Source organism: Apis mellifera, linkage group LG3 (genome assembly GCF_003254395.2).
Source record: "Apis mellifera strain DH4 linkage group LG3, Amel_HAv3.1, whole genome shotgun sequence".
Classification (NCBI taxonomy): Eukaryota; Metazoa; Arthropoda; class Insecta; order Hymenoptera; family Apidae; genus Apis; species Apis mellifera.
The window spans coordinates 10392988-10420176 of NC_037640.1; the positions used below are offsets into that span (position 1 = coordinate 10392988).

The following is a 27189-nucleotide window of genomic DNA, read 5'->3' on the forward strand; positions in this document are numbered from 1 at the left end:
AAAGAGAAAACAAGCTGGTGAATGGAGAAAAGGAGAATCGGTCTCTTAGCAAAATCCAGCGGTGCCAGATGTCGTCGCGAATCCACGATGGAAAGAAATCCGCAAGATCCGTATTTACCGCGCACATAGGTGGCAAAGTTTCTCCGATCCGTGCGAGTGTAATATCTGCCACTTGTCGAGTTTTCGCAGCCCCTCCTCTCCCCCCATTCTCCCATTAATCAGAAAAAAATTCTTACGTTGCGAGACGTACTACGTATGGATTGATATCGATCGGGAGAGGCTTGGTGATTTGAATTTGGGAGAGGTGTTGCGACGAAAATGGAATCGAGTTTGAGAGTCGATGGAAAAAAAAAAAAAAAAAAAAAGAAAAGAAAAATGATTGATGAGAGTAGAGATTTTGTTTCCCGTGTGAAAAATTGAATCGGTGGTTTGGAATATTTGACAATTTTGAAAGGGGAAAAGAGAGAAAAAAAAATGCGAATAGGGAATGTCTCCGTGAAAAATTGTGTTTTTGGCGTAGCTTTGAAATATTTGAAAATGTTTAAATAATATAAACGGAGGTTTCCTTCTTTCGTGGAAAGAAAGATTGAGTTTTGATTTTTTCGAGTTTCGTAATTTAAAGGAATCGAAAATAGGAAATTTGGGGAAAATAGAATTGTTTTTTTTTTTTCTTTCGTGGAAAATTCAGTCGAGTTTCAATATAATAATTTTGAAGAATAAAACTTTTTCTTCCTTTTGTACGAACAATCGAATCGAAATGAATATTTCAAAGGTTAAGTAATTGTTAATAAAATTTCTATTTCGAAAGGATCTTTTTCATAAAAACAAGTTCCTCCTTACATATATACATCCTTCTTTTCCTTCTTAATGAAACGAAGGGAGGGTCGAGGGGAGAGAGAAATTTTTTTAATTAAAATTGTAATTGAGGATACACGTAGGGGTTACGAAAAATGGGTCTCGTGTTTGCTCTGTAAATGGACTCGTCGATAAAGTAACCCGAGAAGTTTCTTAGACAAAGGATGGGTAGGTGTTAGGGAAATGTTCCGTTCAAAGGGACTCTTAATTAGATGTTAAATTTGTGGGAGGATGGGGATACCGGTGATAATGGTTGGAACTTTGTAATGGAGATCGCGAAAGGTGTTGTCAAGAAAATGATATGCAAAATACGAGGCCACTCTCAACAATTAGAATCGAATATTTATAATCCCTCCTTCCCCTTTATCCTCCTTTCTTCCTCCTCTCATACTTTCTCATTTCTCATTCGATTTATGACGCAAACCTTATCCTTTAAAAAAATCCAACATCCAAATTCATCATCATAATTCATCTTCAAATTTAAATCCTTCGAGAAGGATTCTTACAATTAAAAAAAGTCATTTTTAAACTTTTAAGAAATAAACAAAATAATCCTTCCTTCTCGTTTCTTCCACAACACGATATAAAAATCCAACGAATCTAAATTCACCGTAATCCATAATCTTCAAATTTAAATCCTTCCTCGAGAAGGATTCTTCCTCGAATGGAATACAACTTTCGTGAATGATTAAAAAAAAGTCGTACACTTTTAAAAAAACAAAGGCGCGTATAAGTAAATTAAAAATCCCATGTAAAAAGTCGGTAGCTAACTAATTGTTTCTTTCGCAAAGGCGGAAGAGAGTAATAAGATTCTTTCTTTTTTTTTTTTCTTTTTTACGAGCAGCTCCCTTATATCGGCTATTAACCGTGAGCGCTCGTTGCGTGGCTTTACGAACGTTGCATCGCGGTACGTTCCGCAACCGACTGAAATACGGCCGAGTGAGATCGGAGTGATATGCGAGGTTTTTATAATAGACGCTTTCCGGCCCCTATTGTTGGACGGTAATTGGGCAAAAATTACACGGAGGGTGTATCACGACTTAAACACGAAGCTGGCCGTGGAAATGGCCGTTCACCTTAAAACAAGTGTGACCCATTGTTCTCGGACACGGGCTTGGTAACTTGGTTTAATAACCGAGCTTTCGTTTGCTCTATCAACGATGGAATAACCCATTGTTGGAATTTCTTTCGTGGAACATTTAACCGGGTCTAAGGATGAAATTATTTCATCAATTCTCCTTTCTTTTTTTCAAATGTTTCTCTTAATTTTATATAGGATGATTTATATACTTTATAAATTTCGAATTAACGTCAATTTTTTCAAACGATTGTTAAATTGAAACGTTTAAAAAATTTCTTTTTTCCCTTCTTAGAATCATAGCTGAGCCTATAATTAGTATATTTCAATTGTCTATCTTCATTTGTGATTATAAAAGCTTTTAATCGTAAACTCGTGGAGAGAGAATTTGGATAGAAAAATAAAATTAATCGATACGAAGAAGAAAAATTCTTTATTATAGAAATCCTCCTACAAGAAGCTATAAAAAGGAAATATATATTAAAAACAGTTAACTCCTATATCTAAAATTTCTTTTTTCCCTTCTTAGAATACTGATAATAACTGAGCCTATAATTAGTATATCTTTCGATGTAATGAAAATTTTCAATTGTCTATCTTCACTTGTGATGATAGAAGCTTTTAATCGTAAACTTGTGAAGAGAGGATTCAGATAGAAAAATAAAATTAATTTATGAAAAAGAAAAATCCTTTATTATAGAAATCCTCCTACAAGAAGCTATAAAAAAGAAATATATATATATTATTAAAAACAATTAACTCCCCTATCTAAAATTTCTTTTTTCCCTTCTTAGAATCGTACTGAGCCTATAATTAGTATACTTTTCGATGTAATGAAAATTTTCAATTGTCTATCTTCACTTGTGATGATAGAAGCTTTTAATCGTAAACTTGTGAAGAGAGAATTCGGATAGAAAAATAAAATTAATTTATGAAGAAGAAAAATCCTTTATTATAGAAATCCTGCTACAAGAAGCTATAAAAATGAAATATATATATCATTAAAAACAGTTAACTCCCCTATATCTAAAATTTCTTTTTTCCTTTCTTAGAATCGTACTGAACCTATAATTAGTATACCTTTCGATGTAATGAAAATTTTCAATTGTCTATCTTCACTTGTGATGATAGAAGCTTTTAATCGTAAACTTGTGGAGAGAGAGAATTCGGATAGAAAAATAAAATTAATCGATACGAAGAAGAAAAATTCTTTATTACAGAAATCCTCCTACAAGAAGCTATAAAAAGGAAATATATATTAAAAACAGTTAACTCCCCTATATCTAAAATTTCTTTTCTCTCTTCTTAGAATCGTACTAATAATAACTGAGCCTATAATTAGTATACCTTTCGATGTAATGAAAATTTTCAATTGTCTATCTTCACTTGTGATGATAGAAGCTTTTAATCGTAAACTTGTGGAGAGAGAGAATTCAGATAGAAAAATAAAATTAATTTACGAAGAAGAAAAATCCTTTATTACAGAAATCCTCCTACAAGAAGCTGTAAAAAGGAAATATATATATCATTAAAAACAGTTAACTCCCCTATGTCTAAAATTTCTTTTCTCTCTTCTTAGAATCGTACTGATAGTACCTGAGCCTATAATTAATATACCTTTCGATGTAATGAAAATTTTCAATTGTCTATCTTCACTTGTGATAGAAGCTTTTAATCGTAAATTTGTGGAGAGAGAATTCGAATAGAAAAATAAAATTAATTTATGAAGAAGAAAAATCCTTTATTATAGAAATCCTCCTATAAAAAGCTATAAAAAGAAAATATATATATCATTAAAAACAGTTAACTCCCCTATTCGCATCGTATTCGAAACAGGGAACGCTCCCCCTCCCTCCCCTTTCGTTTCGACATGGACGGTAAACAGGGTAAAGGGTATGAAAATAGAACGTTATTGCTCGTTTCGAGTTGGCGCTGTCGATATTCACCCTTTAAAGCGGACACTTGTTCCATGGTCGAAAGGGAAGGAAATGGAGCAACGCGTGTAAAGAGAAAGGGATGATGGGGGATGAAGAGGGTAAAGAGAGAGAGAGAGAGAGAGAGAGAGAGACTTTTATTGACAAGGAGTATCGGTTATCGAGACGTTGTTGAGAGGAACGGTTTGCCTTTGCTTTCAGCGCCGAGGCTCTATGGGGAGAGGGTGCCTGTCAAGTTGCTGAGAACGAGCAACAGCAAGGTCCGACAGAAGATCGTCGATACCCATAACTATCTTCGCACCCAGGTCAAGCCTCCAGCTGCTAATATGCTGGTCATGGTGAGTGGATCTATAGTATGTTTCCTACATTATGTATTTATTCGAATTTCGATCCTTCTTTTGAATTTTATAAAGAAAGAATGAAACGAGCAATGATAATTATCTATAATATATATATCATCATATAAGAGAAAATTTAAAAAAAAGTGTTACTTAAATTATTGTACTTTTAATAACGCGAATATAAATTAGTTTTTAGATAAAAGTAGTCTTGCTTCAATGCATTACCTTTAAAAGAAAAAAACTTCCACTAAAGTACCACAAAACGTTTACCTCATCCCAAATCCTCATTCAAATCTCTCGCCACTTATTCCCCATAATTCACACCCTCGCAATCGCGAATCCTTTCCTTTTAATCTACTTTTTGTTTCCCGAAATATCGAAGTCGAGCGCAATTTCTTTCTCGTTTCTGTTCCACGATTCAAACTTATCCCAAGCGCGGCACTTGGTCAACGACAGATGCTGAGTCATCGCTTCTTTCCCCCCACCACGGGTGCCGCGTGGACGTTTCGCGGTGGTGGAGGGGGGAGAGGGATTAGGTCAGCGCGTTTCTAAGAGTTTCGATCGCCATTCATCGTCGTCCGTGCATTTTAATCGGGCGAACTTTCCAACCCCTGCCACCCCTATCTAGGCGACGAATCGGAGATATCGACGCGAAACGAGCTCGAAACGTTACACTTCGACTCTCGTCGCCGTTTCTATATATTTCGATGAGTTATATATACGAATGGGCAGAGTTTGGTTAGGAAATCGGTTCGGTGTTTTTATTTGGAATTGTAAATTGTTCCGGTATCGTTGGCCTGGAACTAAATGGCTGCAACTTTCTACTGTATATTGGGATTGAAAGATGGGATTTTTCGTTTAATTAGAGTTTGTTGTACGCTCGATTCTCCTTTCCTTTTTTTTTTTTTTGGAAATTGTTGGAAATAGAGGACGATTTTTGATACAATTTTTTCGATAAAATTTTTGAGGATCCGTGAATTTTAGCATTTAATTATTTGGTTTCCTAAATTTTTAGAATTGCACGGAGGGGAAGGGTTTAACTTTTGATCGTATAATAAAAATCGTAGTAAAAAAAAAAAAGAGAAAAAAAAGTGTGACGCATCGATATCCCGCCAGTTTTATCGCGAAAATGGAAATTACTTTCGGATCGTTTTATCCCAGTGAAACCGACATTAAACTTTACGCACCAACTGCAGTTTACATAATCACGGTTACGAAAACTACTCCCTATAAACAATGTTATTCCCCTTCGATTTTGTACGCGACGTTTGGCCGATCGGGAATGGGACAAAAGTTTCGTTATTTTTTGTTATTGCGCGTTAGAGGGAAAACGTATATATAGCGAATATTCCATATCCGAGAATGAAGGTTCTAAACTTTGCTACACGTTAGTTTATTATCGAACCAAATAGAAGGGAGATTTCGAATTCTATGCCGATGGTTGTTTCGCATAAATGCGCGTATTTCATGAATAAAAGATTTAATCAGTTCCATGTTTTATTTACACGCCGAAAATAAAAAGTATAGTTACGCGGAAAATTTAATATTTTTATAATACATATATTACCCTCTCTCGCTTTGTTTTATCCTCTCCATCTCTGAAAGAGATTCGATATTGAATTTAATTCTCACGATTCAAAACTTTCTAAAATCTAATCTTTATCTTTATCTGTATCTACGAATAGACGGAAACATCCCCTATTTCCACTCGTTAATCCTCTCACAGTATCTTTTCTCTTTCGAAAAATCATTCGCATAATTTACGGTTCTCGATAATCGCGCATTTTGCAAAATCGGCGGAGTCACGAGTTCTCTGTTCGAGAAGGGGTCGAAGGAGGAGAAATCCCTTTGTGCCTCGTCCACGCTTGGTTAACCAAAATGCTCGGTTTTTTAGAAGGCGCGGCTCATTGGCCTTGCCGAGAGGAAGAGATAAGGAAACTGAGGATCGTTAAAAACGACGCCTCTTACCGAAATGTTTTCCACTCGGATTGAAACGCGGATACTTTCGAGAAATAATCGAATTCGACACGACTCGTTGGTGAAATGCAATCGATTCGTTCGAAGCGGCGCAACAATGTTAGAGGGTTAGAGATAATTGCCTTTCAGCGTGGATGATTCTGCTCATTGTTTATTTCGCTTTGACGAGTTTGCTCCGAGATAATCGACCGTGAAACGTAATCCTTTTTCTCGCTCCATAATCTTTTCCTAATACGAATCGCTTCGTGCAAAATGTTTGTTCAGGTTGTTTAACGATGCGTCGAATTTTTGGAGTTCTTTTTATGAGATTATTTAAAAATTTCATTAAACTGATTGAAAGTTTGTCAATTCAAGTAATTCATAATTCTAATGATGATGTAATGATCGATGTAAATTCACTTCAGTTAATCGTGATAATTATGAAAGGAGAACTGAAGTTTGTTTAATTAACCCTTTCTTAAAATTCTTCAATCTTTGATAACGTTTTGCGCAATGAATAAAACGAATCGAAGCTGTTGATTATATATATGTAAAGATATGACTTGTTGTATATTTATGAGAATTGGGCGCCATTGGACGCTGTTTCGATTCTGTTTTACCTTTTTTTTGAATCAATGTAATAGAACAAAAGCATGACCTATATCTATCTAACATAATTTATTCCTATTTCGTTTATTAAATATATTTTTTTTCACTGTATATAATTTATTTCAATCCAATCATTTCACAAACCTATTTCTTAATAGAAGAAAATAAAAATTTAGAAACTAGCTTAGAACTAGGAGGAGAAAAGAATCATTCCATACGTTTAAAGTAAATTTGATCATCGAACAAGTAAAAAAATATTGCAATTTTACCAAGAAATAAATTATCTATGGATTTAAAAAATAAAAAGGGAGGAAGGATGCAAAATACACTGTTTGGAATAAAAGTTAATCGAATTAACAAGAAGAAAAAAAATCGTTTCATTCTATTCTATAATTATCACCAATTTTAATTATTGATCAAGTTTAAATTATTGATCATCAAACAACAAGTATTCCCTTTTATTCGAGAAATAAATTATCCATCGAATCTAGAAGGCAGAGCAAGAAGGAAACGGAAAAAAAAAAATCATTCCATTCGTAATTCGTCAATTTTAAATTATACATTTAAAGTGAATTCAATCAACAAGTATGCTCTTTTATTCGAGAAATAAATTATCCATCGAATCTAGAAGACAGAGCAAAAAAGAAATAAAAAAAAAATCATTTCATTCGTAATTCGTCAATTTTAAATTATATGTTTAAAGTGAATTCGATCATTAAACAAGTACGCTCTTTATTCGAGAAATAAATTATCCATCGAATCTAAAAGGCAAAACAAGGAGACAGAAAAAAATGATTCCATTCGTAATTCATCACCAATTTTAAATCATACATTTAAAGTGAATTCGATCATTAAACAAGTACCCTCTTTTATTCGACAAATAAATTATCCATCGAATCTAAAAGACAAAACAAGGAGACAGAAAAAAATCATTCCATTCGTAATTCGTCAATTTTAAATCATTCACACGTTCAAAGTGTATTCGATCATCGAACAACAAGTATCCCCCTTTTTATTCGCGCAATTTTACCGAGGCATGAATTATCCATCGAATCTAGAAGGCAGGGAGAGAAGGAGGGAGGGAGAGAGGGAAGCAGAGTACACTGTTTGGTCACGGGAGATCAATCACGTCGCATACCGTTTTGTTCATTCAACATCCGAAACAATTACTTTCGCGTTTGCCATTAAACACGCTTCCTCTCCCTCTCCCTCTCCCCTGTTGTTAAACAACAACAACGGGAAGGTTTATAGCTGCCGTCCAATGATGAATTTTAAGTTGATTGCACGCGCCGGTAAAACCGAAAATGGTGGACGTCGCTGTTTCACGGATATTTCCACCCGCCATTACGGGCTAATGCATAATAAATAATCTCATAAGTCATGCCACCATTGATCCTGATTATTCACGGGCATTAACGATGATGAATCCCCTCTGGTTAAAGTGGCGCCGCATTTCGTTATTGTCGAATCATAATCGGTTGTTCGACTCCAACCCAATTTTTGATTCCGTTCAATTAATCCGAGGGGAAAATTTCGAATTTTAATCATCCAGATATATTGGAAAACTTCGATTAAGGACGATCCTGAAATTAACCGCTTAGGTTATAAAAATAATTTCAAATGATAATTCGATCGAATTATCATAATCGTGCTCGATTAATAATCGAGGTCGAGGTCGAAGATAGGATCTCGATTTTAAATTTCAATTTCGATTTCGATTTCTATTCTCGATCGAGAAGAAAGGTTCAATTCGGGATGATCGATAGTTTGTTTACCTTTCTAAAGTAATAAAAATTAAAAAAATTATTCTATTTAATGAAATTATTGATCCTATAGATGAAATTGAATTTCAACAATAGTAACGTCGTGGCATTGATATTAAACCTAAAAAGTGTTGAGGGAAAAAAGTTGGATTTACTCCAATAAATATTATGATAAATTGAATTTTTAATCATTTAATATTTAATAGTAATTAAAGGATATCAGTGAATAAATCTTGAGATAATAGCAAATACTGCTCCTATAGAAAGAACATAATGGAAGTGTTCAACAACATAATATGTATCATGAAGAATAATGTCAATTGAAGAATTTGATAATATAATTCCTGTTAATCCACCAATAGTAAATAATATAATGAAACCTAATGATCATAAAACTGAAATATTTAATTTTAATTTTGCACCATGGTATGTTGCTAATCATCTGAAAACTTTAATTCCTGTAGGAACAGCAATAATTATTGTTGCTGAAGTAAAATATGCTCGTGTATCAACATCTAATCCAACTGTGAATATATGATGTGCTCAAACAATAAAATCCAATTCCTAATATTGCATTTAAAAAGGTGATTCACCGACTTCAAAATTCGCCGACTGAAACCATTCGGCTCCATTTGGCTCCATCTAGTTGTCTAGCTGCGATTCGCTACACAGACTAATTCGTCTCCAAGTTGCGGACGACTAGTCTTGAGTTTAGCGTGAATAGTTGATCGTGTTTGAGTTCGAGGTGGTAGATTATGTTTCGATGTCGTTACGTAATTGATTATGGATCGGCAGGAGCTAAGTTATGTCATTCAGAGTCACGAAAAACCATCTCCTTTAAAGCAATAGTAGTCTGTGTGTACTAAGAGAAAGAGAGAGATAGGGAAAACAATTTCTCTTACGTAATTTTCTTACCAGAGAAGATTTTTGTGGAAGATGTTTTCCAGCCTCGCGATACAATATACAATAATAGCTCTTTCTTGCTAGCCCAGAACCTGCCCCTTGACCTAATTGTAACTGTTTTCGTTTCAGGAACGAAACTATTATATATATATAACAATTTAAAATTTTTGAAGTTTGAAGAAGAATCGTTGGATTTCCCTTATCTTGAAATATATTTCATTTATACGTTGGCAATATAAATATTCCATAAATTTAATTTAATTAATAATCGTAATTTGAATTCTACTAGAGAGAAAGAGAGAGAGAGAGATCGTGCAAGTTTTAAACTTCAAAACTTCCAAGCTTTCTTCTATGGCCGAGAGAAAAGATAAACGTTTGGACAGTGTAATTTAAAGTTAGATTTAATTAAAGAAAAATAGTGGCGTGTAATTTTTAATGTAATTTTTGATCCCCCCATCTTCCCCCACGTTCTCATCCGCTGACTGACTTCACTTTAAAGGGGCGGCAAACAATATTTTTCTTCGTTTATTGAAAGTTTAATGCAAAGCAGTGGCGTGATATAAAACGCGTTAAACACTCCATAACTCTCGAAAATCTACATAATTTCCCTGTATTCTACAACTTCTCCAACTTCTCGGTCTCGGATCTTTCCTCCAGACTTCGCTAACTCTTCGAATGTAACGCAATTTACAAGCTTTCATATTTCATTCGTACTACGCTATTTTCGGGGAACGTAAATCGTCGGCCGAAATGAAAATATGATAATCCTGAACTTGTACGAAGAGTTTAACAAAATTTGCAATTTTACTATTCCATTCGGAAATTTTTCACGCGCGTTCATTGTTACGCTTAAATCGAAAGAAAGCGAAAGAAATAAAGAAAGAGAGACAAAATGAAAAATTTCTTCTTCGTCTATTTCACGAAAAATAGAAATATCCCATTCACGAGAATATTTCGAATCGTCGGAAGAAAGTAAGAAAGAGAAAACAATCGTTGACTTTATTCCGAATTCTCTTTTCATTCATCTTCAGAATTTTTTCAAATTTACAACGTTAAAAAACGAACTCTTCGAGACAAAATGAAAAGAATCAATTTACGAATTTAGGGATTTTAAATTACGCGAAGGGTAAAGAATAATTTTTGCTTCTTCTTCTTCTTCTTCTTCCATTCTCTTCTTTACAAATAATCTCGAGATCTCGTAAAGAGAATCAACGAGAAGAAGGAAGTTGGCGATTTCCGCGAGATTTTCATCGAGTAAAAAAGTTTTCGACGAGCGAAAAGAAGGTTATCCAGGGGGGGCAATAACAAAGGAAATAGAATCACGTTGAGAGGAAGGGGAGGGGAGGGAGGGATGAGAAAGCCTCTCGATAATTCCCGTAATAACGTTGAAAGCGATATAATTCAATTTTTTGACCCGGGAACGGTGTAACACGCATTTCGATCCACCCGATAGAAAAACTTTCCCGTGCTGGATAATTGGACGTTGATTAAAGCGAAACGGCAAAGATACTTGGGTAGCTTGTTAGGCCGTGAAAACGGTTTCGCCGATTTTACGGGGTAAAATCGAGCCGATCCACGAGTTTTGATGCGTTTCGATTGAAATCGATTAAACGGAGATTATTATATATGGGATGGGAGACTATTGGAGAACTTCGTTCAATTTAGATGGAATTAATGCAAGTATCAGGAAGGTGGTAGGAGGAATCGTGAGAAGTGTGATGTTTGTTACCTTTTTTTTTCATAATTTAATTTTGAATTGCGAACGATACGCGTGATTTTATGGAAAAGAGTAGTTAAAAAAGGGGAATTACAATTTTTGTTATTTGAAAATAATGAAAAATTGTAGGGCGAGCGAGTTGATTCACGAGTTTCGAGCAAAATTGATTACGCGGTACGCAGATGAAAAATCATCCAACTTCCTTCCGGCAAAGTTTCACAGACTCTTTACCGAATGCAATTAGTCCAATTATCTTACGTCCACGTAGTTGGAACAATTATAGAGCATCTACGAGCAGAATGCGTTAATGGAATCAGCTCTGCATTTAACGAATGGATTCTAACTTTGAAACAAAGCAGCCCGTTTAATTCGTATTGAATAGAAATTTCCAAACAACGTAATTCGAAAATTAACAAAAATCTATTTCCAACTTAAAAAATTACATTTAATTTCCAAACTCCCAAAAATTCACATCGTAATATCTCTATATAAACGTATATCTAGGGTTCCCTAGTAAGCTTCCCTGTACATTTGAATGAACATTCATCTACAATTTCATTGCGCATGATCAACGAAAATCAACAAAAATCTATAATTTTTGACACAATCTCTGAATTTAAAATTAAAACTTTAAAATCTTTGATTCTAAAAATTATATACTTCGATATAAACATATCTAGGGTTCCCTAGTATCGCTGTATCGATGATCCATTCAAAGAAAATCAATAAAAATCGATATAACAATTCATGATACGATCTCTAAACTTAAAATTAAAACCTTGAAACTTTCGACTCTAAAAATTCATATATCTCGGTATAAACATATCTAGGGTTCCCTAGTATCGCTGTATCGATAATTCATTCAAAGAAAATCAATAAAAATCGATATAACAATTCATGACACGATCTCTAAACTTAAAATTAAAACCTTGAAACTTTCGACTCTAAAAATTCACATACCTCGTGTAAACATATCTAGGGTTCCCTAGTACCGTTGAATCGATTCATTCAAAATCAATAAAAATCAATATAATATAACAATTCATGACACGATCTCTAAATTTAAAATTAAAACCTTGAAACCTTCGACTCTAAAAATTCATATACCTCGATATAAATATATCTAGGGTTCCCTAGTACCGTTGAATCGATTCATTCAAAGAAAATCAATTAAAATCAATATAATATAACAATTCATGATACGATCTCTAAACTTAAAATTAAAACCTTGAAACTTTCGACTCTAAAAATTCATATACCTCGGTATAAACATATCTAGGGTTCCCTAGTACCGTTGAATTGATGATCCATTCAAAGAAAATCAATAAAAATCGATATAAAAATTCACGACACGATCTCTAAACTTAAAATTAAAACCTTGAAACTTCGACTCTAAAAATTCGCACCATTCCTAATACCTATATTACCGACATAAACGCGTCTAGGGTTCTCTAGCCGTACATTTTAATAAACACCACGGTGTTTCATTATGAGGATAGAGGCTCGACGACGCATTTACGTTACCTCTGTGTCGTTTTAATCTTGGCGAATAGAACGAGGCTGGAAAATTCGCAATGTTCACGGGGAGGAGGGAGAAAGTCATCGAGACGTTGTTACAAGGGAGCTTAAAGGGGAGGTACGAGCCGGCTCGATAGCCGGATGTAAGGTCTGCGATGAGTTATAAATTTTTATGAGGATCGCTCTCGCGTTAAAACGATACCGGGGAAGAAAATTAATGGGATGAGTTGGAACAAACGAAGTGGCACTTGACGTTACAGTCGCTTTCGTTTCATCGAGGGGAAGGGAATATCGTGGAAGGATGGTTCGATAAATTTTTTCCCCCAAGATTGTATATTTTCACTTTAAAAGATTTTATTGTTTTTGCGAAATTTCTTAAAAATTCTTTCTCCAACGTTTTATTCAAACATTTTTACGGGCGAATAATTTTCTAACTGTGACCAACTTTTGTTCCTCTTGTCCGACTCCTCGTTTTTCGTTTCTTTCTAAATATATACGTTTACGCTCTCGAGAGTATCGTTAGAATTATTTTTCGTAAGAATTCGTGACAATTCGTTTTAATAAATTAGTCATGCATTCCTCGGAATACCTTCCATTTCTCTCTCTCTTTTCCTCCGGATTTTTACCATATCCCGATACGTGAATTCGCGAACTTGATCCAACATTCACCTATTCCGTTCTCTGATTTGCATTTGAATATGAAATTTCGTTTTCCCAAATTTTCGATTAATGTATGTAAATTATTAGGAAAACATTGGTATTGGATGTTTCAGAAATGGCATCCAGGCTTGGCCAAAGCTGCGCAAAGATGGTCCAATCGATGCCTTGGATTGGTGCACGACAACGCGACTGGCCTATATTTGGATGGTTTCGGGCAGAGCGGACAAAACATCTTCATTACGACGAGAAGGACATTGTGGTGAGAACTCGCAATTTCAATGTTTCACGATTCTTAAAAATCAGAAAAATTAGAAAATTTCTTCTCCATAAATATTTCGTTAAAAAATTAGGTTAGCTTGTATATCGGTTTAATTTAATCTTCCTTTGCTCAGGGGAACAAAGGAGTGTGGATCAAAATGAATATTACGGGTATTGAATTATTTTATAGAATTTTAAGATAACTCCGTAAAAGAGGTACACTTTGTTGCCTTTGAATTTATTCCAAGGTTCGTTCGAAGACGTCGAAGATCGCGAAGCTCTTTCAGAAGTTTCGAGCGATTTACGACTCAAAGTGCATCAGAAAGTACACCAGCTACGATGTTTAACCAACATTCGCTGCTCCATTCTTATTAAATCTCGAACGGATGAACACGTAATACGCGATTTACGAATGTTTCCCTATTAATTTTCTTTCCCATAATTTCGTTAACAAATTTATTCGAAACTATTAGAAAGAAATTCGAACGAAAATTCTGAATTATATTTCGCAAATTCACAGATACAATACAAACGTCGATTCTTCTCTAAGCTCTTTCTCAAGCCTTTTAAAATTGAGCAAAGTCGAGAGCTTGTATTTTAATACAACGTACGCGACTCTTTATCATTCAAATTCACGATCGAAGAAATCTTCTTTCTCGAGCTTTCTCGCGAGAGCGCAAAATTATTCGTGACGCGAAAGGAAGGATTATTCCCCGCTGCCGGGGGGATGATTGTCTCCATGATGTGTTCGAGTAACCGCGTAATTCTGATGCATAGAGCATGGAATTTCCAGCAACTATGAGAAATGGACTTGCTTATTTCCATAACCAACTTACCGCTTCGATATCATTTTAATTAATTCGCTGTTTATTATTGTTTTCAATGGAGATTTAGTCCCGTAATTGAAAATTACCGAAAATCCCATTGTATTTCCAATGTTGAATTGATGAAATTTAATTTAGATTTAGAAAGTGAAATAAAGAGATAATTATATAAGAACGAGTCATTGTTTATCGAACTTTAAAGCATCTGTTTTTCGTACAAAATTACAATGATTATTATTATTCTGTCCGTTTATTTTACGTCAAATATTTCAATCTAAATTATGAAAAATATATTTACGATCAAAAACGCAAATATCCTTTCGAACGTAATAAAACGTGACAAATAATAACGAAATATTTTAACAATAATAATAATAATAATAAAAAAGGAAAGAAAAAAGCAATCATAGGATAAATATAAAATCGAGTCAGATTTATAATTCGTCACGCTGTTTGCGTCAAGGATGGACCTCCTCGTGCACCCATTAATTATATTTCGTGCATTTTAATCGCTTAATTAATTATCTGCATTTTAATTAAATTTCCATATTCGATCAAATTTAACTCTTTATCTTTCTCATTCCCTGTACATTATATATTAACGGAATCACCATTTCGTGAATTTCAATATTTACTATCATTAACCAAGCACGATAACAAGCTAGACAATTATTTAAAATATTCGTCTACGATCGCTTCGAATTTCGAACGGTTAAAAATACTCGGAGGATGCTCAGCGGAAATTCTTTCTGCTGAACGACGAAACAAAATTTTTCAAATTTTCAAACTTTAAAAATGAGAAAAAGTATTTCTCGAGGAGAAAGATTCCTGATACGATACATTATTCATCGTCCCCGTACGAATAAATTTATATAAATAAACGGAACACCGGCAATAGTGGAAAAGGATGTTATTGTTCAGACAGAAAAGTTCGAGCTCGATCCCAAAGTTCCCTCGACCCGTTGCTCTATTTTTCCGCCTAACGATAACTCGTTCTCGTATTCGTCGCTCTCCTTAGAGAGCCACCTGTTGACGACACCGAATCGAACCGAACCGAACCGAATCGAACCGATGCTATTTCCATATTTTCTTTTCGAATTCCAATCGACTCGCTCGTCTCTATACGTATATTTTATAATTGACTCGATTCTCTTCTTCTTCTTTTTCTCTTTCTCTCTAAGGAGAAGAGAATTCCAACGTAAATAATTCTCTCGATTATTGTCGATGTACGATGAAAGAATTCGTTGTTCACATACTCGATCGTGTTAAGAACAGATGTGTAACTTAGATACGGTTTATATTTTTAACAATTCGAGTACGCTTCCTTTTCAGATTTTTTCCAATTTAAACAGTGGCTCGAATAAAAAAGTAATTGTTTCAATTATAATACGTTAAAACTCTTATACGTTAAATCCTCTTTTTAAACTTATTCACAGTGATTGAAAATACGTATATATATATATATATATATATATATATTGGAACTAATCGATCATGTTTCAATAATTGAGAAATATTTTGTATTTATAAATTTATTAAGAAGCATTTAAATTTTGTAATGGATACGGCATCTCATAAAACATCTATTCAGATTTAAATTGTTATAAAATAATCTAAAAATTAAATCTCCATATAAGCCCCAAAAAATCGGAAAAAATAATTTGGGAAATTCTTCGATGCAGTTTCCAATGCGACCATTGCTCTCTCTAATCCCCTAATTTTAATTCACATTTTCACGAAAAGTAAGGATTGGAGGAAAAACCAAAACAGATCAATTAAAATGCAAAACATAGAACATAGATAGAATTCAGCAACGATACGATAATTTGCATATAGTTATATAAATATAATTACAATCGAAATATAGTTACAATCGAAATATAATTACAATCGTTACAGTTAAATCGCTCATTCACACAACGATCAATATTATCAACGAATTCGTGCAATATTTAATAATCGGTCAGTTTCGACATTTTTTAAACGGATCGATTGCATTGACGTATTCTCTCTTTCTCTTTTCCAGGAATTTCCCGATCAGAATGTGGTACATGGAGTACAAAGACTACAAATACGGAGACGACGAGGCGAACGATCTACACGAAATCGGGCATTACACCCAAATCGCGTGGGCGACCACGCATCTCGTGGGCTGCGGCGTGAGCCACTGCACCGGTGGCAGAGGACCACTTGGGAAGGATTTCTTCATGTACGTCTGCAACTATGCCCCGAGGTGAGTGGACGCTCTCGAGATTATACCATCTAACCTTTCTCTTTCCAATTCTTAATTCTTTAGCCCAATCCTTTCCAAAACTGGTATAAATTTTGACAAAGACATTAAAATGAATGTATAACTTTTTCCATGGACAAGTTTTATTTTCTTTTATCATCTTGCAATAATAATGACAAGTAAATTAGTTTTGACTTTTTCGCGTGTTATATTAAAAAAATTGAATTTTCGTTTGAAAATGTATCGTTTTGAAGAAAATCGAAGTGTAATGTTATTCGACCTCGTTTCTTAGACTAAGTGATTACGGGAGAGGCAGGAACAAAGGGACAAAGAGGAAGAAATGCATAAAGCGAACTATGAAAGGGATACAAAATCCACCCACGATCTCGTTCCCTCCCTTGACTCTCCATTTCGAAAAGCCGCGTCCAGATTCCTTTTCCTCGTTTACGTTCGCCATCGAGGATCAAGCAGGATAGAGCTCGTTTCGAAAAATATCTCCATAAACTCTTCCCCCTATTATCCTCCTTTCAAAGTGGAAAAGAGCAACGAACCATTTTTCAAAATTACCAAATATTACTATCCAATTCCGTTTACAACGAAATTTTCCAATAGTTTTAATATAACCGATATATAATTTGTACAAGAGTCTCTTCTTCATTGCTGTAAAAATTTAATAAAAAGATTAATAAATATCCTCTTCATTCTCTCAGATTCACAAAGACTTGCAAGCCTTCAAAATTTTCTTTTTTAATCGCTTACTTGAATCTAACCGCGTCAAAATTAAAATTAAAATCTGCAACACTCTCGGATTCTCCTTGAAGATTAAATTTTCCAATCGATGTATAAGAGAGCGGACGAGCAATGAAATGAGGAGTATCGATGGAATTTCCATCCACGCCGTGCGAGGAAAGCGTAATCTACGCTTTAGCGAGTTGGCATCGGGGAAATTATCGCGTGGCAGGTGGACGCAGCTGCTTCCTGGAAGCAGGGAATTTACAAGGAAGGGAAGGGAGAGGCTCATTGTAATCGAAAAGTTTGCCGCGGCCACGGGCATAATCCGGAAAATTGCGGCCGGGGAAACGAATTTACGACGACCCTCGACGCGCGTAATTTTAAATTCCACCCCTTCCTTTTCTTCCCTGCTTTGCTCTGCCTCCGCGTCCTCCGCCAATTATCGTACACGCGGTTGTCTACGATTGAATGGGAAAGTTAACTCTTTGCTCGAATAGTGGTTGACTGTCACTACTCGGTTCAATAACTCGAGAGGTGGTTCTCTGTCATTGATCTCGAAAAGCGAAGATACTTATTTGAGCCTGATTTTTCTTTAAGTAACATTATATGATTGGATAACATAAATTCTTTAAGCTATGTAATACTTTAATTATAAAGGAATGATGCACTGATTAGAGATTTTTTATCTTAAATTGGATATCGTGATATCGAACTACGTTTGTTTTTTGGAGATTTTGATTTAGAAATATTATTTTCAAAGTTTTGTAATAAGCATGGAATATGGTGAAATAAAATTATATATTATTGAATATTCGAAATTATTTCTATTCTATCATTAAGAAATTGATAAAGAAGGAAACGATAGAGAGAAGGAAAATAGAGATGTAATATAAGAAGAATGTATAGAATGAATGAAAAATAAGAATAATAGACGGTGAATGTGAGAGCACGTTACTGGGATTGAAAGGTTTGCTCTCGATAAAATAAGAAAAACATCGACATTTTATCGCGAAACGACAATGTAGATTTTAATATTCGACAAATTTCTTCCTTTACACGTAAAGATACATAAAATATTAAATTATACGTTAATTCGTACGTGAAATCGTTTTAAATTAACTCGAAATTCGACGAAAGGATTAAATAACAATGCAATTAATATGAAACTAAAGCCGATCCTAGTTCATCACCATCCGCGCCATCTCGCGGCTGCTCTATTCGTTATTTTCCCAAATATTCCCGATTTGTCTAACCAATTTCTCCGATCCGACCCTATAATAACTCTTTCCACCTTATCGTAATCGAGGAGGAGCAAGAAAGATCGAAGACGAGAGGAGAAGGAAGCGGAAGCGAAACGACGCGTGGAAGAAGAAATCGTATTAATCGCGCGAAGAATTTTTCCCTGGTAAGCGAGATTACCGATGGGAAGAATTCCTTTCAAAAGAATTCATCGAGAGAAATATGTTTCTTCCCGCGATCTTATAAACGTGAACGATTATTCGGGGAAATTCACGTCGATTCATCGCGATTCGTCTCGCGACTTTCGTGTTCCATCGGTCGAGTTATTGTATTGGAAACTTGTGACGAACAATCCCCAATTCCAAAAGGGTACACCTCTCCACGACTATTCATCTCTGGCGCGTTTTTATAACTTAAATGCATCGCAGCAGCTCGTCGTTAATTCGATCGAGCGCGATCGAAAGAAATTTTGAAGAACGCTGTGCCTCTCTTTATTCTCAAATTTATTTTCCTCGTTGTTCGTATTTCCTTCCTCGTTTTCTTTATTTCTTGTTTTTTCGTCTTTCTTTACGCTCGTTCGGTTATTCGAATATCTTTAAGATTTTTAGATAGATTTATTCTCTCTTTCCACCTTTTTCCATCTCCTTCTCTATTTTCTTCTTGCACGTTCCTTTCTTCCCAGCGCTTGCCCATTATCGAAAACTCGAGGTGACACGCGAGAGAGGAATTCTAATGTACACGGTTGAATTGCGTTGTTCGAGAAAAAAAGGAGAAAGGGAGGGAGGGAAGGTGAATTACAAAGTGCTCCTAATAGGTGGCGCATCCAGTGTTGCTTTTTGCCGAGAAGAGAGGCACGTCTCCTCGAGAGACGACGTCGTCTGACGTTTGACCCACTTCTACTTCCTCTATCCTTGCTTGCACCACCACTTTTTGGCCACTCTTTGCACAAACCTATTGTTTTTTTCTTATTCGCGAGAAAATCAGCATCGTTCGTTTTTACCTCTTTTATTGGCAAAAAAAAATATTAAAATTAAACTCGGGGCGGGAGGGGAGGAAATTGGGAATTTTTAAAGGGTGTATCGTCCCTTCGCGTTAAAAATTTTAAATTCCAGTGAAATATTTGACGTGTTTCGCGTTGTTACAACCCGTAACGTCAAATTTTCGACAAATGGATATAAAACTGGGACGAACAGCAAAGTTTTATCACGTTTTTAAATAAAATATATATATATAGGGATATTATCAAAGCGGCACAGCGGATTTCGCAATTTTTCGTAAATGCCCGAAATTCCCGAATAACGCGTGCAATTTGACTCGGTTTTTCCCCCTCCCTCCCGATTGATCCGATTCGACCAAGTGTTTACGGTTGCAGGAAGATTAATTCCAATATATCGTTTTTGCAACGAAAAAAAAAAATTCGAAATTATTCCACGTATACTTTTTTATACAGAGTTAATATCGAGTTAACGAGATCGAAAGAAAAAAACATATTTTTTTGTTAAAACCGCTGTCTTAAGGAAGCAAAAAAATCCAGGTTTCTCTCTATTCTTTCTCTTTACCTTCATCGATGGTTAAAACATACGAAACTTCATTTTACCAATATCAAGTTTCAAAGCTACAAATGTTCAATTTTATTACGTTGAAATTTGCTATATTAATTTGTTAAACATAACCCCCTCTCACCCTCCCTCTTTCCTCTTACTCTACAACGTATTCAGCTATAATTCCATTCATTCGACCGAGTCGTACTACTTGTTGTAACCACGATCATTTCATTCCACTTATCCAATCGACGATTTATTTTCACTTCACCTGTCGGGATAATTTATTCCAACCATAGTAATTTTTCCATCCCAGTTTTAAATTTCGATTTTCTTCTTTCGAAAGAATACTACTACTAATAATAAATACTATAATATAAAATACTATAATATATAATATAAAATAGTAATATAAAATATATATAAATAGTAATATAAAAAGTAATATATATATATATAAATAATAATATAAAAAAAATACTAATAATAATAATAATAATTACAATTTTTGAATTCCCCTAATTTTCCCCTGGCCACCATTTGCGTGCGCCATCCATTCGATGATAAATAAAAACTGTCAAGGGACTGGTAGTATTTTTCCCTTCCTCCTCCCCTCCCCCGGCATCCGGCGGCCTCGTAATTAATTTCACGGCGGGTCGTTTGAATTCAAAACGGCGGCCACGAAAAATACTTTAAATGTAAATTAATCGGAGAGGATTGGCCCCAACCTCGTTCCTCGACCTGTTTGTCGTTTTTCGGAACTCGAAGACGAAGACGAAAACGAAGAAGAAGAAGAAGAAGAAAAGGAGGAGGGGGGAAGTGGAGCTGCAATCGTGAAACGTCTTGAAACGTCACGGCTTAATTGTCTGAAAGTAAAGTCGAGGCAAAGATTGCTCGGAGGAGGGAGAGGAGGGAGAGCGATTCGAGAGCGGGTAAACGTGGAGTTATTAGGGGAGCATTTGCCACGGAGAGAAGGGAGAAGGGGGAGAAATTGATGAGGAGAAATGAAACGAGCCTGGAGAATCTTTTGTTTTGTCCTTCGAAATGGAGAGAACTTGTTTCGATTGCGAGTTAGAGGATTGTTCTTTTTTTTTTTCTGATAGGAGTAGTTTTGTAAAATTAAGCATTTTTTTTTCTTTTGATAAGGTAATTATGATTAGTTTGTAAATAGCAATTGTTTCAAGGATTATTATATGTAGAGGAAAAATTTAATCGTCGCAAAACTTGAGGCACGAATGAGAATAGGGAGATTTAATGTATCTAGTTCTAAATTTAAGATTATTTAATTAAATTCTTTATTACAGGAACAATTTTTTTAGATTAGAAAGCAATATTACCTTCGAATCCAAGAATTTTCTCCACCAGATTCAATTAGAAAACAATACAGTCATTCGATATATTTTCCAAAATTCCAAGCTTGAAACCTTGAAATCCAAGAATTCAGGAATCAAGGACCTAATTAACCAAAAATCCTCTATTACAACGCCAATCACACCTCGATTCAAGAATCTTCTCCACCATTTAAATTAAGATTCCTTTTTTCTACGATGAAAAATAATACCGTCATTCGATATATTTTCCAATATTCCAAACTCGAAACCAAGAATCCTCTCCATCGAATCACCATCCAATTATTAAGAAAAATTAAGATTTCTTTATATTGGAAAACAATATTATCATTCGATATATCTTCCAATATTCCAAACTCGAAACCAAGAATCCTCTCCTTGGCGGATCGCCATCCAATTACGCAAAAATTAAGATCATTTTTACGCTGAAAAACAACACCGTCATTCGATATATCTTCCAATATTCCAAACTCGAAACCAAGAATCCTCTCCATCCAATTACGGAAAAATTAATATCATTTTTACTCTGGAAAACAACACCGTCATTCGATATATCTTCCAATATTCCAATAATCTTCCTCCCCCTTTCATTACCATAAAAATTACACGAACGAATCGCTAATGAAGGGAAAAAAACTTTCTCGTTTGCAGCGGGAATTACAAAGGTCGGCTGGGCCACCCGTACGTCGCCGGCAAACCGTGCACCATGTGCAACGAGCACTGTTCGAGGAACAAGCTTTGCACGAACGCGTGCCACCACGTCGATCTCTGGTCGAACTGCGTCGAGCTGGCGAGGATGTTCCGCTCCTGGGTCTGCGAGACGAACACTAGCGAGGGCCGCGAGCGGCGGAAGTTCTGCGGTGCCACGTGCAATTGCGAGGGAAAGATCTACTATCACCACGGGTAGTGAACGATCCTCCTTCGCCCATTTCCCCTCCCCCTTTCGGCACGTAACGCCGACACGATCGAGGCATCTGAGCCGAGATAATTCCAGGATTTTGGAGGCGGCGCGTTTTCGAGGCCTTCGACTGGTCGCTGGCCGCGTGGAACGATGTGGGAAATTTTCCTCGCGGTTCGTTTTACACTTTGCTTATATTGTTTATTAGGCATCGATAATGTTGATGAAAGTTTAAATGGTCGATAAATTTAAAAAACTGAGTAATCGACTCGATTCGGATCGAAAGATCGAAAGGTTCAAACTTTTCGTGTACAATTAATTCTTAGAGGAACGAAAAAAATATTCGAAGAAATATTTTTTTTAAATGTGGGAAATTTTCCTCGCGGTTCGTTTTACACTTTGCTCATATTGAATCGTTTATTAGACGTCGATAATGTTGATGAAAGTTTAAATGATCGATAAATTTAATTTAAAAAATCGGACGAGTAATCGACTCGATTCGAATCGAAAGATCGAAAAGCTTCTCAAACAATTTCGTGTACAATTAATTCTTAGAGGAAAAGTAAAAAAATTCGCGCGAGGAAATATTTTTTTTAAACGTGGGAAATTTTCCTCGCGGTTCGTTTTACACTTTGCTCATACTGAATCGTTTATTAGACGTCGATAATGTTGATGAAAGTTCAAATGGTCGATAAATTTAAAAAACCGAGTAATCGACTCGATTCGAATCGAAAGATCGGAGATTCTTAAACAATTTCGTGTACAATTAATTCTTAGAGGAACGAAAAAAATATTCGCGCGAAGAAATATTTTTTTTAAACGTGGGAAATTTTCCTCGCGATTCGTTTTACACTTTGTTCATACTGAATCGTTTATTAGATGTCGGTCGATAAATTTAAAAAATTGGACGAGTAATCGACTCGATTCGAATCGAAAGATCGAAAGGTTTCTCAAACAATTTCGTGTACAATTAATTGTTAGAGGAACGTAAAAAAATTCGCGCGAAGAAATATTTTTTTTAAACGTGTCCTCTTAGGAAGTTTTCCTCCACGCGTTGCAAATCACTTTCGGCACATCCCTTTTAGTCGCGGGGTAAATATCATTAGATAGGATATTTCGAGGGAGAAAGTGAGGAAGGAGAGAGGGAGGAGATAAAGCGGGGCACAATCGCGAAGCAGACGAGAAAGTAAATTGAGCTGGATCAGCTTGTTCTCGCCTCTCGAGAAGAGTTTGACTTTTCAGAACTCCCTCCTCCTCGCTTTTAATATATTTTATCGAGCGTTCCTTCGTTTTACGTGTTCAAAGATTCTTCGATAAACTCGCGATTTTAATTTTTAAATTAAATTAAAAAGGAACGAAGAATCTGAATTTTCTCCTCGCGAATAAAGAGAAGAATTGGACGCAATATTCGACCGCAATATTGAACGATAAAATTATAAAACGCTGCGATTATTTTTCTTTGGAGGAAAACTTCATCCCTTCGTAGCAACGATCTTTGACTGAATATTATTATTATCTCGCGATGATATTCTATTCGTCAAATTTATTTCTTTCCTGTTCTAATACGAAGAGAAAAAAAAATATGATCGAAGAATTGCACAGAATCTGGACATAATGTTCGACCACAAACGAAGATAAAATATAATAAATATTGAACGATAAAATATAAAATTATAAAAGGTTGCAATTATTTTTCTTTGGAGGAAAACTTCACTCCTTCGTAGCAACGATCTTTGACTGAATATTATTATTATCTTGCGATGATATTCTATTCGTCAAATTTATTCCAATTTCTTTTCTGTTCTAATACAAGGAGAAAAAAGAAAAATATGATCGAAGAATTGCACAGAATCTGGACACAATGTTCGACCACAAACGAACGATAAAATATAATAAATATTGAACGATAAAATATAAAATTATAAAACGTTGCAATTATTTTTCTTTGGAGGAAAACTTCACCCCTTCGTAGCAACGACCTTTGACTGAATATTATTATTATCTTGCGATGATATTCTATTCGTCAAATTTATTTCTTTCCTGTTCTAATACGAGGAAAAAAAAATATGATCGAAGAATTGCAGAGAATCTGGATACAAAATTAAAGGATAAAATATAAAATACGAATTAAATAAATTATTTCTCTTCAGAGGAAAACTCCATCCCTCTATCGTTATTTTATTAAATCGAATTTTATCATCGTAACGTATCCAAAAAGAAAAATTATGTTTCTAATTCTTCGTTTTCATTAAGAATGAACGATCGAGGAACAGTTCCCCCGTTTGGTCCACGGATTCACTCGTTCGACAACTCTCGCCGTCCCGTCCGGAAATTTACTCTATTTTCTTCGAGCCCTCTTGGCTCGCCTTTCCCGTCGATCGAACAATCGGGAACAATCCCCTGAAGGCGAGCCACGATGGGGTTGGGAATGGCCGAGGAGTAATGGAGGACGGAGGGATAAAAGCCGCGAAGTAAACGGAGAGAATCACGGCGAGAATCCTTTTGATATTTGTAAACGAGTAAGAGTGTGTCTATGTATAGACGTGCATGCGGTGTGTAAATACGTAATAGATAAGAGATAAATAGAGATAAATAAATGAATAATTAAAATTAAAATTCGTAGGTGAAGAAAGGTTGGTTGGGTGTTTCTCGGTGCTCTATTAGATTCTGTCGTTTGACTCTGGACGTTCTGGCGAGCTGTCGATAAACAATCATTGCTTTATTATTGACTTGGATGGACTTTTGGAAAATATGAATTAACGAAAACTTGTTTAAGATTCGATTAATGATTGTAATATTTAATTTAAGCAGTACGTGTTGATGGAAAATGTAATTAAACGCTGCAATTTTAATTAAAAGTTGATCCGATATTGTGATCAGGAAATAATTTTAAGAAGAAAATTATTCTTAAATATTAATTGGTAAGTTAATAAATTTTAATAAACACCACGATCCTCGATATAGGATATAGATCGATATTTCATTATCACTTTTTCTATTTTAGTATCATTTTTAATAATCGACATCTCATCGTTGTATAAAACTCGAAAAGAATTTTTAAAATTTTATACAATTTCGATTCGTTCTAATAATTACGTATATTTTATATTTTAATTCATCGTACAAGTTAATTAATTTTATCGACGAGCTCGCACGTCGCCTAAACTGGGACTAAAAAAAAAAAAAAAAAAGAAAAAAATATGTATAAACGTAACCGGAACCCCTATCTCTTAACGTGTTTAGCGATGTAAGGTTATACGATAGTCAATGTATGAACACATGAAATTGCGTTTACAGTTTAATCTCGTGATTTTGTTTAAATCTTCGAGAACTTATGAATGCAACCGTTTAAATCTTCGAGAACTTATGAATGCAACCGTTTTAAAAAAGAAAAAGGACGAGGGAGAACAAACGAATTAATCGCTTTATAAAAATTGTAAATAAATTTTTCGATCTCTACATATCTCCGTTCGGACGATTATTAGATTAATAGGAATAATTTTAATTCCGAATCGTGGCGAGAAAAATTTTATCCATCGCGCTATTGTTAAAAATCATCGTTTAACGCATCGCAACACAACTTTTTATATAAAAAAAAAAAAAGGAAAAAAAATGGAAAGAAATTCTTCTTCTTTACTTATATCCATCGCTGCATTCACGAGTACTCGAACGAGAGAAATATAATAAATTTTTCCACCGTTATATTTGTAACGCTGATACGTGAAAACGAGGATTTCCTTTTTCTCGGATAGATGGATTAATTTACTGCTTGTGATCGTGCAAGTGTAATCTAATTTTCGTTTCGAAAAAGAAAAAAGTGAGTATGAGAATATTTTTCACGACACTTTGCGAATAATTATTTTTTAAAATTATATTCAAATTTTTATTTCCCAAATTTCTATCTATTTTTTAAAATTTCCCATTTAACCCGACACTTGGCACGATCACAAGCGCGCTCGTTTCATCCTCGATCGATCCCCTCGAATGTATCTTCCCCAACGTAGAATTCGTTTGCCACCTGCCTGTGTTTTCACCTTTGAAAGGAATTATATTTTTCATCGCGTCTCAATTCTCATCGAAAACAATTATACAGAAGAGAGAAGAGAGAAGAGCAAATGAGGAGAGGAGAAAGAGCTACGAATGGAAAGAGGGAAGCGATGAGAGATTTATGGGGAGAGACGCGTGCCTAGTAAGCAAAAAAAAAAAAAAAAATTTTTTTAAATACCAGAGAAAAGATGAAAAATATGAGACGTGAACGCGGTCGATAATGCAGATTAATCGGATCGGCGATTAAGTGATCGAGCGTTACGATGTGAGATAACGTTTCGGCTCTTCTTCCGAAAATCGACCGTCGAAAAAAAAAAACGTTGTAACCTGTCATAAATTGGTTCACTTACCGAAATAAAGATCCTGTAAATAATTAATTGGTAAATATTTTTTATTGTATTTTAACACAATGTGTGCGAGCGAAGTTTTTCATTTCTATCTAATTTGGAACGAGGAGGAGCGATGGAGAATGACGAGAGCGATAGATTTGTAATTTAATCGATAAGTGAGAGCTTCGTCGATACTTTTTTGTGTACTAACTATTGTGCTTGTTCCCCTTCAACAATCTTTCTAAACGTGTGTATAAGTTGTAGAACGTAGAATTTTTAAGATATACATACTCTTTTTGAACAAATAATTTTTCAACAATCTGGATTAATTTCTCTTACTTGATTGAAAATTGTTGCTCCATTATTTTTCCTCCGCTGTATCGAAAGTATATATACATATACAGTGTA

General features: G+C 34.9%; 1 protein-coding gene across 5 annotated transcripts in view; it reads left to right on the top strand.

The window, feature by feature from the left end:
* Nucleotides 1–26829, top strand: part of LOC551597 (cysteine-rich venom protein) — a 114028-nt gene extending 87199 nt beyond the window's left edge. For all 5 annotated transcript variants that reach the window (XM_016911319.2, XM_016911321.2, XM_016911322.2 and 2 more), the window contains 4 exons: nucleotides 4069–4205; nucleotides 13448–13593; nucleotides 16443–16649; nucleotides 22159–26829. In XM_016911319.2, the coding sequence (XP_016766808.1) occupies nucleotides 4069–4205; nucleotides 13448–13593; nucleotides 16443–16649; nucleotides 22159–22414 (746 nt within the window). In that variant the 3' untranslated portion in view covers nucleotides 22415–26829. The remainder of the gene's footprint in view (nucleotides 1–4068; nucleotides 4206–13447; nucleotides 13594–16442; nucleotides 16650–22158) is intronic.
* Nucleotides 26830–27189: the final 360 nt, after the last annotated feature.